This window comes from Erinaceus europaeus, chromosome 8 (genome assembly GCF_950295315.1).
Source record: "Erinaceus europaeus chromosome 8, mEriEur2.1, whole genome shotgun sequence".
In the NCBI taxonomy this organism is placed as follows: Eukaryota; Metazoa; Chordata; class Mammalia; order Eulipotyphla; family Erinaceidae; genus Erinaceus; species Erinaceus europaeus.
This window is the reverse complement of record NC_080169.1, coordinates 2,346,545-2,362,891: the sequence shown is the minus strand read 5'-3', so window position 1 is coordinate 2,362,891 and position 16,347 is coordinate 2,346,545. Positions and strand designations below refer to the sequence as shown.

Genomic DNA, 16,347 nt, shown 5'->3' with positions numbered 1-16,347 from the left:
GCTCTGGCTTATGGTGGTTTGAGGGGTTGATCCTGGGACTTTGGAGCCTCAGGCATGAGAGTCTGTTTGCATAACCATTATGCTATCTACCCTCAGCTAGAACAGTGATTAAATAAATTTATTATACCAGAGTACTGCTCAACTCTGGCTTACAGTGGATCTGGGGATTAAACTTGAGACCTCAGAGCCTCAGGCATGAAAGTTATTTGCATAACTGTTAAGCTGTCTCCCCAGCTGAATTATAGTTTTCTTTATTTTTTTTTAATATTTTATTTATTAATGAGAAAGGAGGAGAGAGAGAAAGAACCAGACATCACTCTGGTACTTGTGCTGCCAGGGATTGAACTCAGGACCTCATGCTTGAGAGTCCAATCCCCTATCCACTGCACCACCTCCTGGACCATCTGAATTATAGTTTTTTGTTTTTTGTTTTTTTTTATTTTTTAACCAGAGCACTGTTCAGCTCTGGCTTATGGCGGTGCGGGGGATTGAACCTGGGACTTTGGCGCCTCAGGCATGGAATTATAGTTTTCTTACTACCCTGACAGCTAATAGTTTTTCTTAGTGATTTAATAATAATTTACAGAAAAAATGACAAGCTAACAGGCACAACTCCACACCATCCCACCACCGGAGTTCTGTATCCCCGGTCCCTCAATGGAAGCTGCAGTAAGTAGTTCAGCGAAGGTTGCAGATGTGGGGTTTATTTTCACTTTGTTGCCCTGGTTGTTTTCTATTGTTGTTGTAGTTATTATTGTTATTGATATCATCGTTGTTAGGACAGAGAGAAATGGAGAGAGGAGGGGAAGACAGAGAGGGGGAGAGAAGGACAGACACCTGCTGACCTGCTTCACCGCCTGCAGGTGGGGAGCCGGGGGCTTGAACCGGGATCTTTATACCGGTCCTTGTGCTTTGCGCCACATGTGCTTAACCTGCCGTGTTACCGCCCGAATTTTGGGGCCAAAATTCTTTATGGGGAGCAGAAGGTGGAAGTTCTGGCTTCTGTCATTGCTTCCCCACTGGACATGGGTGTTGGCAGGTGGATCCACACCCCCAGCCTGTTTCTGTCTTTCCCTAGTGGGGCAGGGCTCTGGGAAGGGGAGGTTCTGGGACACATGGGTGAGGTTGTCTGCCCAGCGAGGTCAGGATGGTATCCTAGTAGCATCATCTGCAACTTGGTGACTGAACTTGGTGTTAAGATATAAAGCAGAAGAAAATGATTAATGAACAGGAAACAAAAATGAGGAGTTGAGCAGATGAGAATAGGGACCTTAGGGTAGAAAGAAGCTGGAAAGTTTCTAGGGGTCCATGACTACTGTATTACTTTTTTTTGCCTTAGTTTGATAGCTAACATGGAGTTAGACAAAAATATTGTCTGAGAAGATGGTGTCAGTGTAGAGAAAAGTGCTAGAAAGTTGGATGAAAGCAGAGAGTAGCTCACATTGTTGAAGCTAAAATTTGTTTTGTTATTGTTTTGCTTCCAGGATTACTGCTGGGGCTCGGTGCCAGCACTACGAATCCACTGCTCCTGGAGGCTCTTTTTCCCATTTTGTTGTACTTGTAGTTATTATTGTTGTTATAGCTGTTGTTGCATAGGACAGAGAGAAATGGAGAGAGGAGGGGAAGACAGAGAGGAGGAGTGAAAGACAGACACCTGCAGACCTGCTTCACCGCCTGTGAAGCGACCCCCCACACACACACCTGTAGGTGGGGAGCCAGGAGCTTGAGCCTGAATCTTTACTCTGGTCCTTGTGCTTCGTGCCATGTGGGCTTAACCTGCTGTGCTAGCACTCAGCCCCGTTTTGTTTGTTTTTTAAGATGACGGACAGAGGCTGAGCACATGTGGCGTGAAGCGCAGTGACCGGCATAAGGATCCCAGTTCGAGCCCCCAGCTCCCCACCTGCAGGGGAGTCACTTCACAAGCGGTGAAGCAGGTCTGCAGGTGTCTGTCTTTCTCTCCTCCTCTGTCTTCTCCTCCTCTCTCCATTTCTCTCTGTCCTATCCAACAACGAACGACATCAACAATAACAATAATAACCATAAAAATAAAACAAGGGCAACAAAAGGGAAAATAAATATTTTTTAAAAGATGGACAAAAGAAATAATTTTAAATCCTGCATACAAACTTTAAGAGTAAGATTTTTTTTTTTTTAAGTAAGGGCACAATGTGAATGAGTGTATAAAGAAGAATTAGGGGAGTCGGACTGTAGCGCAGCGGGTTAAGCGCAGGTGGCGCAAAGCACAAGGACCGACATAAGGATCCCGGTTCGAACCCCGGCTCCCCACCTGCATGGGAGTCGCTTCACAGGCCACAGGCGGTGAAGCAGGTCTGCAGGTGTCTATCTTTCTCTCCCCCTCTCTGTCTTCCCCTCCTCTCTCCATTTCTCTCTGTCCTATCCAACAACAACAACAATAATAACTACAACAATAAAACAACAAGGGCAACAAAAGGGAATAAATAAATAAAATAAATATTAAAAAAAAAAAAAAGAATTAGGGGACCAGGCGGTAGTGCACCGGGTTAAGCATACATGTCTCAAAGTTGCAGGGACCAGTGTTAAAAATCCCAGTTCGAGCCCCCGGCTCCCCACCTTCAGGGGAGTCGCTTCACAGGCAGTGAAGCAGGTCTGCAGGTGTCTGTCTTTCTCTCCCCATCTCTGTCTTCCCCTCCTCTCTCCATTTCTCTCTGTCCTATCCTACAAAACAACAAGGGCAACAAAATGGAAAAAATGGCCTCCAGGAGCAGTGGATTCATAGTGTAGGCACCAAGCCCCGCAGTAACCCTGGAGGAGAAGAGAAAAAGAAGAAAAAGAAGAATTAGTGTTTAAGTAGAGTGGAACCAAGTTAGAGCCAACAGGTGATTTTCTCGAGAACTGGATGAGTAACTACTGTTGGCTTCATCAACTGCAGTGCGCCATGCCAAGCAGACCACACTGAAAGTCTTGTGTTACTTCCTGCAAAAATGATGTTAAGAGAAGTACTGATAAACTCACAAGAGTGTCAGAGGAATTTACTAAGAACAGGAATTACGGCCATCCCATCCTCGGACTATTACAAGGTGTTGAGCATGAAAAGCAAAGACCTGAGATTTTAAAATCCTAAGGGAACAGGAATGATACTTACTACCCCATTACCCAACAGAGGGCTTAGCATACGTAATCAGTGTTTGCTTTATGAAGTATTGAAAGGAGGTTAGATCATTCATAGGTATATCACATTTGAGACACACCGGAATAGATTCATCAGTGATGAATTCAAATCTAAAATATGATGAAAGAAGCCCTGTGTATCAAAGAATGCTGTGTAATAAAAAGAATAGTTTTGGGCAGGGGTAGATAGCATAGTGGTTATGCAAAGAGACTGAGGCACCGAAGTCCCAGGTTCAATCCCCCACACCACCATAAGCCAGAGCTGAGCAGTACTCTGGTGTTTCTCTGTGTCTTTCTCTCTCTACATCTCTCTCAAAAAGAAAATAAAATACTAAAAAAAAAAAAAAAAAGTTTTAACTTGTTTTCACTGATACTCCCTTGTTCTTTGTTCATGCACCTCAGGTATACTAAGTCGCATGGTTTGCTGGTTGAGCAAGGGATCCCAAAAGCTAAAATTCAAGAAGTTGTGGCAGAATCTGACATTATGCTCAAGTAAGTTTCCTGAGTATTTTGGTTGCGTTTTATCTACAGAGATGATAACTGTTACACATGTATTCAGGTGTGTGTTTCTTCATATAATCTACCAAAATGTTTATGTAAAACATAACTAAAATGTATCACAAAGTAGTGCAGTAAAGAATTAAGAATGAAGGGGCTGGGCGGTGGTTAAACACACAGAGTACGAAGCCCAAGGATCCTGGTTCGAGCCCAGTTCCCCACCTGTAGTGGTGGATTTGTAGTGTAGGCACCGAGCCCCAGCAGTAACCCTGGAGAGAAAATAATAAATAAATAAATAATAGTAATAACCCTCTTGGGCAGTCTTTTGTTATGAGATTATAACGAGCACTGTATTAGGTAGAAATCGCTCACTCTTGTCGGTGAACGGGAGCTGGGCGTGGCTTATTAGCGGTCTAACCCTGCATCCTACAGGGAAGGATATGAGAATTTCTTCGATAAGCTCCACCAGCGTGACATCCCCATGTTCATCTTTTCGGCTGGAATTGGCGATGTCCTGGAGGAGGTGATCAGGCAGGCTGGTGTCTATCATTCCAATGTGAAAGTAGTTTCCAACTTCATGGATTTTGATGACAATGTAAGTAAGACTATCAGGCCACTCTTCACGACTGCTTCTTTAAACGTGAAGCTGTTTGAATCCCGTGAATGCGTTTGTTGGTATTTGATTAATGTTCATTAAATTAAGTCAGCTTGACTGATACACTACGATACTTCACCTCTCCAGTGCTGTATTCATATCTAGGTTTTTGTTTGTTTTTGTTTTTACCAGAGCACTGCTCAGCTCTGGCTCATGGTTCTTCTTCCGTAGCCAGTCAACAGCGTCAGGTTGAGCCTGATGTAAAGTTTCGAGACCTCCTTTGAATCTGGAGAGGTGGCAGTCGTTGACTGTGTGGGTCATAGTCTGTCTGGAGCCGCAGGGGCAGTTCGGGTCGTCTCTGGCTCCCCAGCGATGGAACATAGCGGCGCACCGGCCATGGCCTGTTCGATAGCGATTGAGGAGGGCCCCGATCATAACGTGCTAGGTCAAAGCCAGGTTGACGCTCGCAGGGGTCTGTGATGAGGTGTTTGTTCTTTACCTCAGCTGACTGCCAACTCTGTTTCCAAGAGTCTGGAACAGAGAAGTTCAGTGTAGGCTTAGGGGACCAGATTGGGTGACGAGACATCAAGCGTTGGACAGGGTGGGCGAAGATATCCGCGTATATTGGCAGGTCCGGTCGAGCGTAGACGTGGGAAATGAACTTAGATGATGCCGCATCCCGACGAATATCTGGCGGGGCGATGTGGCTAAGAACTGGCAGCCATGGAACCGGGGTGGAACGGATGGTTCCAGAAATTATCCTCATGGAGGAATATAATTTGGAATCGATCAAGTGGACATGGGGCTACAGAACCATCCCGGGGCACAGTATTCTGCAGTGGAATAGCATAATGCCAGAGAGGATGATCGTAGTGTGGAAGTGCTCGTGCCCCATGAGGAGCTGGCCAGTCTTACAATGATGTTATTCCTCGCGCCCACCTTTGCTCATGGTGATGGCAGGGGATTGAACCTGGGACTTTGGAGCCTCAGGCATGAGGGTCTCTTTGCATAGCCATTATGCTGTCTACCCCTGCTGTACTCATCTCTGTGTTTCTGAGATACCATCTCCTTAGATTATTGTTCCCTAAGCTACAGATTAAAAAAATAAAACTCCTCTTAAAGTGATTTAATACAGAAACTCTGGAGCTTCAACATCCTTAGGTGATAAGAAGGGAGGGAGTTAGAGCTGATTGTTGGAAGAGCTTTTAATCCAGACAGTATATTGTGAGAGACATAAAATGAGACCTTTGGGCTAGGAGCTAAATGAAAGGTAAAATTGAAATTTTCCACCTGAAGTAGTTGCTAGAAAGCCATTTGCTTCTTGGTCATTTGTGTTCAGCATGACTGTGAAATATAATACAATTTGCCAAATGCAAAACCTATTATTTCAGAAGATTGATCTTTTCATAGGGGGTGCTGAAAGGATTTAAAGGAGAACTAATTCATGTATTTAACAAACATGATGGTGCCTTGAAGAACACAGAATATTTTAATCAACTAAAGGACAGTAGCAACATAATTCTATTGGGAGACTCCCAAGGAGACTTAAGAATGGCAGATGGAGTGTCCAATGTTGACAACATTCTGAAAATTGGGTATCTAAATGACAGAGTAAGTACACGAATCTCTCATTTAATTTTCTAAGATTTTATTTATTAATGAGAAAGACAGGAAGAAAAAAAACATACATCACTCTGGTACGTGTGCTGCCAGGGATTGAACTTGGGACCTCATACTTTACAGCCCATTGCTTTATCCACTGCTCCATCTCCCAGACCATATTATTTTTTTTGCCTCCAGGGTTATTGCTGGGCTCAGTGCCTGCACCATGAATCCACGGCTCCTGGAGGCCATTTTACCCCCTTTTGTTGCCCTTGTTGTTGTAGCCTTGTGGTTATTATTGTTGTTGTTGATGTCGTTCGTTGTTGGATAGGACAGAGAGAAATGGAGAGAGGAAGGGAAAACAGAGAGAGGGAGAGAAAGAGAGACACCTGCAGACCTGCTTCACCACCTGTGAAGCGACTCCCCTGTAGGTGAGGAGCCGGGATCCTTACGCAGGTCCTTGCGCTTTGCGCCACATGCGCTTAACCCGCTGCGCTACCGCCCGACCCCCCGGAGTACGGTTCTATCATGTGTAGTTCTAGGGGACAAACTGGAGTCTCATGCGTGCAAAGAATGCACTCTACCATGGAGCCACCTCCCTAACCCATTTAGTGATGTTTACTTGCTCCATACTCTGATGAGGGTGAAGATGGTGCACACTTGTGCATTCAAAAGGTATTGGGGGAAAAGATGTGTGTGTGTGTGTTAGTGAATTAGTAGTGGTTGGCAACATTAGAAGGTCACTATGGTATAGCTTCACGGGAACATACATATTCCACCTGCTGGATCTCTGGCTTATCCCTTCAAGATGTCATGAGAATCAAAAAGGTCTCCAGAAATGACCAAATATCCTTTGGCTGCAATCTCCCCAGTTGGGAATCACTAAACTAGACATGAATCGTGTTGAGGAAAGTTACCAAGAGAAGGAACTTTGATGTCATGGAGTCTTAAAAAAGTTGTAAAGAAGGGCATGGATGGTGAAACCCCTGGTTGAATGCATACCTTAAAATCTGCAAGGACCCAGGTTCAACACCCTCAGTCTCAGTCTCCACGTTAGGACGCTTCACTAGTGGTGAAGCAGCGCTGCAGGTGCCTCTCTCTCTCTCCTTCTTTCCCACTCCTTCCTGTCTTATTAATTTCTCTCTGTCCTATCAAATAACTAAATATAAAAAAAAAAGTTGGAAAGTATTTTCATTTCATTTTTTATGAAGGGAATTTAATTAATTACCTTTTGCCAAAGATATCTGACATAACACTGAGGGTCATATTGTAATGTGCATCTCCGTACACACTCATTTAATCTTTTGTGATTGATTTTAGGTGGATGAACTTCTAGACAAGTACATGGACTCTTATGATATTGTTCTAGTAAAGGAGGAGTCACTGGAGTTGGCCAACTCTATCCTACAGAAGATTCTGTAAACAAGCGTTTCTCAACATCTCTCTCCCGTGGGTGCAGTTTATACAAGGACAGATCAGCTGCTTGTCTTGCTGCAAGACTCTTATTTATAATATATTCTTGCTCCTGAAGTCTGTTCTCTCCATGACTGAAGGACTTTGAGACACGTTGAATCCATGAACTAGAAGCTCCTTTGTCTCTCCTCCCAGCACACTCACCATATTTTTTTTAACCGATTAAAAAAAAAAAAAAGACTTACTTAAAGCCAAATTTTGAAAAATAACTCCCTACATTTTCAGAATGAATTAGTTTAATGTTATCTGGAAGTTTTTTAAGAATCTTTTTACACTGGGAAAACATTGAAATTAAAAAACTTTATGAAATGCTAAAATAGCTATATGATTTTAAGATTTTTTTTTTGATTTGAGTAAATCACACTGACAGTATCATCATCTTTGGAAATTGTATTAATGTTTGTTTGTCTGGTGTGGAAAAAAAGTCAATATTTACCAGAAAATATTGACACTTGGTGTATGAAAAATAATGCTGTGTTTACATGTCACTAATCATTACAAGATAGTCTTTATTGAAGCACTGATATTATAAGCATGGAATGAGAAACATTTTAAATTCTATTGTCAAGACTATTATTTTCCTTTCATCCAAAAGATGTTTGCTATGTACCTACCATGTTTTGTTTGTGCGTATTATCAGTCCCCATGTCTTTGTCACAGTGGTTATTTGGAGTCTATTCAAATCTACACATTATAATGTAAGGACACAGTTATGTGCAGGGCCAGGTGGTGGTACACCTGGTTAAGTGCACACGTTACCATGCACAGGAAACTGAGTTTAAGCCCCTGGTCCCCACCTACAGGGGGGTAGCTTCCTGAGCAATGAAGCAACACTGCAGATGACTCTGCCTCCCTCTCCTCTCAGTTTCTCTTTCCTATCAGATCTTTTTTTAACCCGAGCACTACTCAGCCCTGGTTTATGATGGTGGGAAGGAAGGGGGGGATTGAACCTAGGACTTTGGATCCTCAGGCAAGAGTCTTTTTGTATAACCATTATGCTATCCCCCCCCCCCAGCCCCAGGCTTCTAGAATCTGTATGTCCTTTATTTTGTTTAGAGTAGTGACGCTCTCAACTATTATCTCCTGTAGAATGCTTTTCTTCCCCTTCCTCTTTCTTCCTCTGGAAAGCCAAGAATGTATATATTACTTCCTTTGAAGTCATTGCATATGACTTTGCTGTATTTGTTTGCAGTATCTTAGTTATCTTATCATATGACTTTGCTGTATTTGTTTGCAGTATCTTTTTATCTTAGTTATTTCTGTTTTCACTAATTCATCCTCCATCTTGCTAATCTGTCTGTTATTTTGTTCTCTCCCCTCTGCTGTTTTCTGTAACTCAACTCTTTTGTTACCCTGCTCATACACTATGTTATCTTGTTCAGCTAGTTGTGCTCTTAGCTCAGCTATTTCAGCTCTCTAATCACCTTGAGATAATTAGTGTTTTCTTTCAGAGTCTCATTTGTTTCCTCATTTCTGATGATCTAACCTTCAAAAGCTTTCCTCACTCCTATGATTATTGATTAGTGTTTGGATGTTGTTCTCTATTTATTATTATATTTTTAATATTTATTTATTTATTTATTTATTCCCTTTTGTTGCCCTTGTTGTTTTATTGTTGTAGTTATTGTTGTTGTTGTCGTTGTTGGATAGGACAGAGAGACATGGAGAGAGGAGGGGAAGACAGAGAGGGGGAGAGAAAGACAGACACCTGCAGACCTGCTTCACCACTTGTGAAGCGACTCCCCTGCAGGTGGGGAGTCGGGGTTCGAACCGGGATCCTTATGCCGTTCCTTGTGCTTTGCGCCACCTGCACTTAACCCGCTGCGCTACAGCCCGACTCCCCTTTTATTTTTATTTATTCCCATTCGTTGCCCCTTGTTGTTTTATCGTTGTAGTTACTGTTGTTATTGATATCATCGTTGTTGGATAGGCCAAAAAGGAATGGAGAGAGGAGGGGAAGACAGAGAGGAGGAGAGAAAGACAGACACCTGCAGACCTGCTTCACTGCCTGTGAAGCGACTCCCCTGCAGGTGGGGAGCCGGGGGCTTGAACCGGGATCCTTACGCTGGTCCTTCCGCTTTGCGCCACCTGCGCTTAACCCACTGCGCTACCTCCCAACTCCCTCTCCTCTTTTTAGTCACACCTACCCATATCACCACATCCAAATGTCTTTCCTTTTTCCTCTTCTTTCTTGGTTCCTGATGGAGCTGGAATTCAGCGCCCTCTGATCATCTTCCCCGAACATTTCGCCCCCTCTGGGAGTTTGGGCCAAAAAATTGGGGGGGGGTACAAAAGGTAGAAGTTCTGGTTTCTGTAACTGCAATAGAACATGGGTTTTTTGTTGTTTTTTTAAGGTTTTTATTTTTTGTTTTGTTTATTTTACTAGAGTACTACTCAACTCTGGTTTATGGTGGTGTGAGGGATTGAACCTGAGACCTCGGAGCCTTGGGCATGACAGTCTGTTTGCATAAGCATTATGCTCTCTCTCCCACCCACTTAAGAGCAACTTAATGCAGTCATTAAGAAATGGACTTTGGAGCCAAACTCCAGTATTTGAATGGGGGGGGGGGGGTATGTGACCAGCACACCTTAGTTAACCTGGGTTCTGGTTTGCTCCTCTGTAAAGTGAAAGCCGTCCCCCACCCAGCCCTACCTATGCTTTCATTTCCTGCAGGCTGTTGCCAAAGGTGACTATGAAGTGAAAATAGTTACTACATGTAACAAGATACACTGACGGGGACCACATGCGCAGCATTCCGGATGTCACAGTGGTTGTTTTATTAGTAGTTGTTGTTAATTTGTTTGTTTGTTTGGTTTTTTGCCTCCAGGGTTATCACTGGGGCTGGGTGCCTGCATTGCAAATCCACTGGTCCTGGAGGCTATTTTTTCCCTTTTGCTGCCCTTGTTGTCATTGCTATTGTTGCCATTACTGATGTTGAATAGGACAGAGAAAGTTAAGAGGGGGAAAGACAGACACATGCAGACCTGGTTCACCACTTGTGAAGCAGACCCCCGCACCCCCCACATCTGTTCCCCCTCCCTGTTTCCTGGCACTTAATTGGTTGAACCAGGCACCTCTGGGGAGCGGAGGATCAAACCGGGACCTTTACACCAGTCCTTGCGCTTTGTGCCATGTATGCCTGACTGGCTGCACTACCGCCAGGCCCTCTTGTTACTCTCTTACTTTGCCTACAAATCAGACAGGAAGTTGTTGGCGTAGTCTTGCTAGGAATTAGGGTTCCTGAGTGGGTGGGGCTGTGGAAATGGACAGAAGTCAATTGTTTACAGTAATTTAGACTTGAAAAAACTTGCCTTTTGCCTGAATGATGATTGTGAGAGAATCAGAAGAGATTCAGAGGTGCCTGGTTCAACCAATTAAGTGCCAGGAAACAGGGAGGGGGAACAGATGTGTGTAGACAGTATTGGGGATGTGCATTCTGTTTTGGAAATAGTCTCGGGGTGCCTGGAATATACGAAAGGGGCCAAACATTGCAGATTAGGGACCGAAGGAGAAATTTTACCATCTCGCCAAGACGCTGACTGGCACCCCCTTACACACTGCTATTCTCACCCCCACACCTATGGACATCTAATTTTTGATAAAGGGGCCCAAAATATTAAATGGAAGAAGGAGGCTCTCTTCAATAAGTGATGCTGGGAAAACTGGGTTGAAACATCCAAAGAACGAAACGGACCCACTTTATCTCACCAGAAACAAAAGTCAACTGCAAATGGATCAAGGACCTGGATATTAGTCCCGACATTATCAAAAAATTAGAGGAAAACATTGGTGGAACACTTTGCCACCTAAACCTCAAGGACATCTTTGATGATACAAACCCAATTGCAAGGAAGACTAAAGCAGAAACAAATCAGTGGGACGACATCAAATTAAGGACTTCTGCACAGCAAAGGAAACCATCACTCAAACAAAGAGACCCCTCACAGAATGGGAGAAGATCTTCACCTGCCGTCCACCACACTGTGATTCTCTCCATCTAATCCAGCCAGTGACACAAGAGTTTCTACCTGGGGACCCCTGGCTACATGGCTCTCCTTTTGTTTCGTTTTTAGTTTTTTAAATATATTTTACATATATATACTTGGTAGTCACTTTTTAAATTTTTATTTATTATTGGGTAGACTGAAAAATTGAGAGGGGCCAAGGAGATAGAGAGGGACAGACACACCTGCAGCCCTGCTTCACCACTCATGAAGCGTTCCCCCTGCAGGTAGGGACCGGGGGCTTGAACCTGGGTCCTCGTGCACTATAATGTGTGCACTTAACCAGGTGCACCACCGCCTGGTCCCTACATCTCTTTATTTATCTTTACTTATTTATTGGATAGAGACAGCCAGAAATCGAGAAGGTAGGAGATGATAGACAAAGAGACACCTGCAACCCTGCTTCACCACTTCACCACAAAGCTTTCCCCCTACAGGTGGGGATCGGGGACTCAAACTCGGGTCCTTGCACACTGTAACGTGTGCACTCGACCAGGTGCGCCACCAGACAGGTCTCACACAGTGCTTTCTCACGGGAGCCCCTCAGCCCAAAAGTACCACACCACAGAAGCAGATAATGAAATTCAATATTTTATATGCCCAAAAAAAAATCAGTTTTCGGACATTTATTCTGCTGAACGAGTGCATGGTGTTCTCATGAACTATCTCAGGGGCCACATCAGTACAAAAGGAGTTTAAATTAGTCCAAGTAAAGCAGTTGCCAGAGGAAAATCATTACTGCAGTGACTGAGGTACGGGCACACAAGGCAGCTACGTCTGGGTGTAAGGCACAAAGTGGGGGGACAGTTCCTGGCTTGCCAGAGGGTGACCCCAGGCTTCAGGGCACCAGCCTCTTTAGAGCCCCAGCGAGGGGCTGTGGGTGTCATCTTTTGACAGTCACCTGCTGAGAGGACACGTCCATTCCCGGAGCTCAGCTCAGCTCAGCCACTAGCCCTGTGAACAGGGCCTGTGTAGAATTCAGGAGTGTGCGCTTACAGGAAAAAAGGGAGCAGGCAATCTGTGTGGCAAATGCAGAATCCAGTTCCCTACTCGGGGACTGAGAAGCCTGTGGTTTGGCCTAAGGGTTTCTTTTTCGCCACTGGGGTGACATTGCCAACCGGAGGACTCCAAATCTGTGAGCGGCTGATTAGAGTGTGTGGTGATGCGGGAATCAGAAAGACTTAAGTGTGGCCACAGCCTGTGCCGACCACGGCTTCCTGGAAATCCAGCTGGAGCATACACTTTCTTGCCTATCTGGAGAATATTCCTAAAACACTAGCAAAGCTTCCTTTTTTTTTTTTAAGTCTTTTGTATAGACATCTTGGATATGTTTTTCCTCTGCTCCCTTCTAAATAGTTATCACTCCTGTATTTTCCTTTACTAAGTCTACCCAAAAGGTTCACAGAACGATTTTCAATACCCTGCACGTTCCATGCTCAAGGCACCTTGCACTAATGTGTTTGATAACTCTGGCCGTGACCGAACAATCTCACCCAATGTTGGTCCTCCCCTGACAAAGGCCCCAGCGACACGTGGGACACTGACCACTCGCTGGCCACGTGCCTTCTGAGACCTCAGGCCCTCACACGCTCTGCCATCATGGGAGGCTTGGTGTCGTGCAAGTGGCTCACGTCGGGCTCAGAGTTCGTCGTGTTTGGCCTCCTGGTCTTTGAGTTTAAATTCCTCAGCTGTGACCTTCCCGTCTGCATTCCGGTCCTGATTGGTGAACATATTCTTCACGATCATTTTGGCATCAAAGCCAGGAGCGAGTTTCCCCCTGCCAGATGCCACCTGGGCGTGAATGTACTCTGAGAACTGAAGAGAAAGTAGACAGGAAACTCGGTCAGTGGTCCATACTCCCAGAGGGATCAAGAATAAGAGAGCTTTCAAGGTGGGGGATGGGATATGGAATTCTGGTGGTGGGAATTGTGTGGAACTGTACCCCTCTTATTCTATGGTCTTGTCAGTATTTCCATTTTATAAATAAAAATTAAAAAAGGAAAAAAAAAGAACAGGAAAGCTTCCACTGGAGGGGATAGGATATGGAATTCTGGTGGTGGAAAACGTGTGGAATTTTACCCCTCTTGTCCTATGGTTTTGTCAATATTTTCTGTTTTATTTTATAAATAAAATTAAAAGAAGGGGGCTGGGCAGTAGCGCAGCAGGTTAAGCGCACGTGGCGCAAAGCGCAAGGACCTGGAGAATGATCCCAGTTCGAGCCCCCGGCTCCCCACCTGCAGAGGGTTCTCTTTGCAAGCGGTGAAACAGGTCTGCAGGTGTCTTATCTTTCTCTCCTCCTCTCTCGATTTCTCTCTGTCCTATCCAACAACAGCAGCTATAACAACCACAACAAGGGCAACAAAATGGGAAAAATAGCCTCCAGGAGCAGTGGATTCATAGTGCTGGTACCGCACCCCAGCGATAACCCTGGAAGCAAAAAATTAAAGAGAAGGAGAAGCCCCCTGAAAGGAGCAACAGGCTTTTAAATGAAAAAGCATAGACAAGGAAGATGAAGGGTGCAGGTGTGAAGGCAGGGAGATAGCGCACCTGGGAGAGAGCTTCAGGGCCTCCGGTTTGAGCCCCGCCTTGCTGCACAAGCCACTTACCTCTTCCAGGATGACTTCTCCATTGCCGTCCTTGTCAATCTCTTCAAAGAGGTTAGGTGACACCTCCTGGTTCCATATGAACATGTAGCCCTCGGGCAGGCCCGCCACCAGCTCCAGCAGCTCGATGTCAAACACCAGCACAGCACTGCCAGGCACTTCCCCATCTGCCTCAGCAACAGGGCGGGCGGCAGAGTGAGCCCCCAGGGCAGCACGCCTCCACCTGCCTCCACACCGCTCCATTCCCCACCCTGGCCTCCACCTGCCTCCACCTCCCAGATGCAACGAGTTTCTAAATTGTAGATAGTGATCATTTGTAAGTCATGGAGCTTCCTCCGAAGATGGATACTAAATTCTTTTAAAAATTAAGGTATAATAAGCTTTCAGAAAAAACACTACACAACTGGTCAGAACTATACTGGCCAAAACTATAGATCAAGCAAAGGACAGGGGACTTCTGTTAGAATCATCAGACAAGTAAATGCAGAAACACTTGAGGCTAACTGAGCGTCCACTCAAACCCTAGGTCTAATTCTTACCTAACTTGAGGCCAGATCCCATAAACCTAATAAGGGTCTGGATACAACAAATGACATCCAACTCTTTACCAGCTGGGAGCAAGCCCGAGCCCGTCAGATGAAGAAAGGACTGCAGAAGCTGGAGAAGGAAGGGCAAGAGATTGGCTCACATAATGATGGCCTTTTTGGTCACGGCCAGACCACCCCGTCACCTGGGGTCCTAGACAGGGAATCCCTGGATCCCCCCACACAGAATAGGCTTCTAGTAGATCCCCTCTGCCATCTCTGGTCACACTCATTGGGAACATCATTTTAAGTCCTTTCGTGAGCTTCCTCTCTCACTATGAACTCACTATCTCTCTCTGAAGGGAGGCTAGTCAGCCTACTCTGCCCCTCGAGGAAGACGGGTCCTGACATGAGTGCAGCCTAGAATGTTCTCAGCTGGGGGCCAGGTGGTAGCACAGCGGGTTAAGCGCAGGTATAAGGATCCTGGTTGAAGCCCCCGGCTCCCCGCCTGTAGGGGAGTCGCTTCACAGGTGGTGAAGCAGGTCTGCAGGTGTCTGTCTTTCTCTCCCCCTCTGTCTTCCCCTCCTCTCCATTTCTCTATGTCCTATCCAACAACAACAATAATAGTAACAACAACACTTATAAACAAGGGCAACAAAAGGGAAAAATGGCCTCCAGGAGCAGTGGATTCGTAGTGCAGGCACCGAGCCCCAGCAATAACCCTGGAGGCAAAAAAAAAAAAAAAAGAATGTTCCCAGCTGTGACCATGGACTGCAAGCTCAGACTGGCAGGGACTCAGAGGTTACACGGGCTATACGATGTACTTTTGAACTATTTCTACATGGGTTGATGGTAGTAATGGAGTACTTTCCAGATTACCTAAGAATTAGGAAAATAGAGCAAGGGAGGTAGCATAATAATTATGTAAAGTGTCTCTCATGCCTGAGGCTCTAAATTCCCAGGTTTAATCCCCTGCACCACCATAAGCCAGAGCTGAACAGTGACCTGGTATAAATAAATAAATATTCTTAAAAAATGAAATTATGGGGAGTCAGGCAGTAGCGCAGCGGGTTAAGCGCACATGGCACAAAGCACAAGGACTGGCGTAAGGATCCCAGTTCAAGCCCCCGGCTCCCCACCTGCAGGGGAGTCGCTTAACAAGTGGTGTCTGCAGGTGTCTGTCTTTCTCTCCCCCTCTCTGTCTTCCCCTCCTCTCTCCATTTCTCTCTGTCCTATCCAACAACAACAACGTAAGTAACAACAATAACTACAACAATAAAAAAGGGCAACAAAATGGAAAATTAATTAATTAATTTAATTAAAAAATAAAAATTAGGGTGGTCCCGGAGGTGGAGCAGTAGATAGAGCACTGGATTCTCAACCATGAGGTCTTGAGTTCAATTCCCAGTAGCACATATACCAGAGTGATGTCTGATTCTTTCTCTCTCCGCCAATCTTTCTCATGAATAAATAAATAAGTTCTTTAAAAAAGTTATTTAAAAGTAATAAAATTAGGAAAATAGTCTAAAGTACCTATCAGTTTTGCAAGTAGTTCACATTTCTTGCTCTCTAGACAGCAGGTGCAATAAATAAACAAATCAATTAATTAATAAAGCTGAAAAAGGAATTCCCAAATTTCCCAAGAAAAGGACTCCCTCTGGCCAAAATCCTAACATACCCTCTCCTGTGTGGGCCTGGTGCATGGTGGTGGGAAAGAGTCAATCTGGGGGGAGTCTGTACAACACCTGGGTGGGAGATGGCACTTATGGCCCCGAGTCAGCAGTCATACTGTCGGCCATTGTCCCCAGCAATGAAATGACGCGGGGTGGGGGTGGTCCAGTACGTGCCCCACTAAGCCCCTTGCTTTCACAAGAAATTAGGGAGTGCAAACACAGCA

General features: G+C 45.0%; 2 protein-coding genes and 1 long non-coding RNA gene across 6 annotated transcripts in view; 1 reads left to right on the top strand and 2 right to left on the bottom strand.

Moving 5' to 3' along the window:
* NT5C3A (5'-nucleotidase, cytosolic IIIA) overlaps positions 1–7,874 on the top strand; it is a 64,027-nt gene extending 56,153 nt beyond the window's left edge. For all 4 annotated transcript variants that reach the window (XM_060195830.1, XM_060195831.1, XM_016191661.2 and 1 more), the window contains 4 exons: positions 3,553–3,642; positions 4,081–4,243; positions 5,654–5,854; positions 7,166–7,874. In XM_060195830.1, the coding sequence (XP_060051813.1) occupies positions 3,553–3,642; positions 4,081–4,243; positions 5,654–5,854; positions 7,166–7,267 (556 nt within the window). In that variant the 3' untranslated portion in view covers positions 7,268–7,874. The remainder of the gene's footprint in view (positions 1–3,552; positions 3,643–4,080; positions 4,244–5,653; positions 5,855–7,165) is intronic.
* Positions 7,875–11,428: 3,554 nt separating this feature from the next.
* Positions 11,429–16,347, bottom strand: part of LOC132539849 (uncharacterized) — a 325,383-nt gene continuing 320,464 nt past the window's right edge. The window contains exon 2 of the long non-coding RNA XR_009551117.1: positions 11,429–11,714. This is a non-coding gene — a long non-coding RNA (uncharacterized LOC132539849). The remainder of the gene's footprint in view (positions 11,715–16,347) is intronic.
* FKBP9 (FKBP prolyl isomerase 9) overlaps positions 11,904–16,347 on the bottom strand; it is a 39,881-nt gene continuing 35,437 nt past the window's right edge. The window contains exons 9-10 of the mRNA XM_060195829.1: positions 13,930–14,093; positions 11,904–13,138 (exon numbers count right to left, since the gene is read on the bottom strand). Coding sequence (XP_060051812.1) covers positions 12,962–13,138; positions 13,930–14,093 — 341 coding nt within the window. The 3' untranslated portion in view covers positions 11,904–12,961. The remainder of the gene's footprint in view (positions 13,139–13,929; positions 14,094–16,347) is intronic.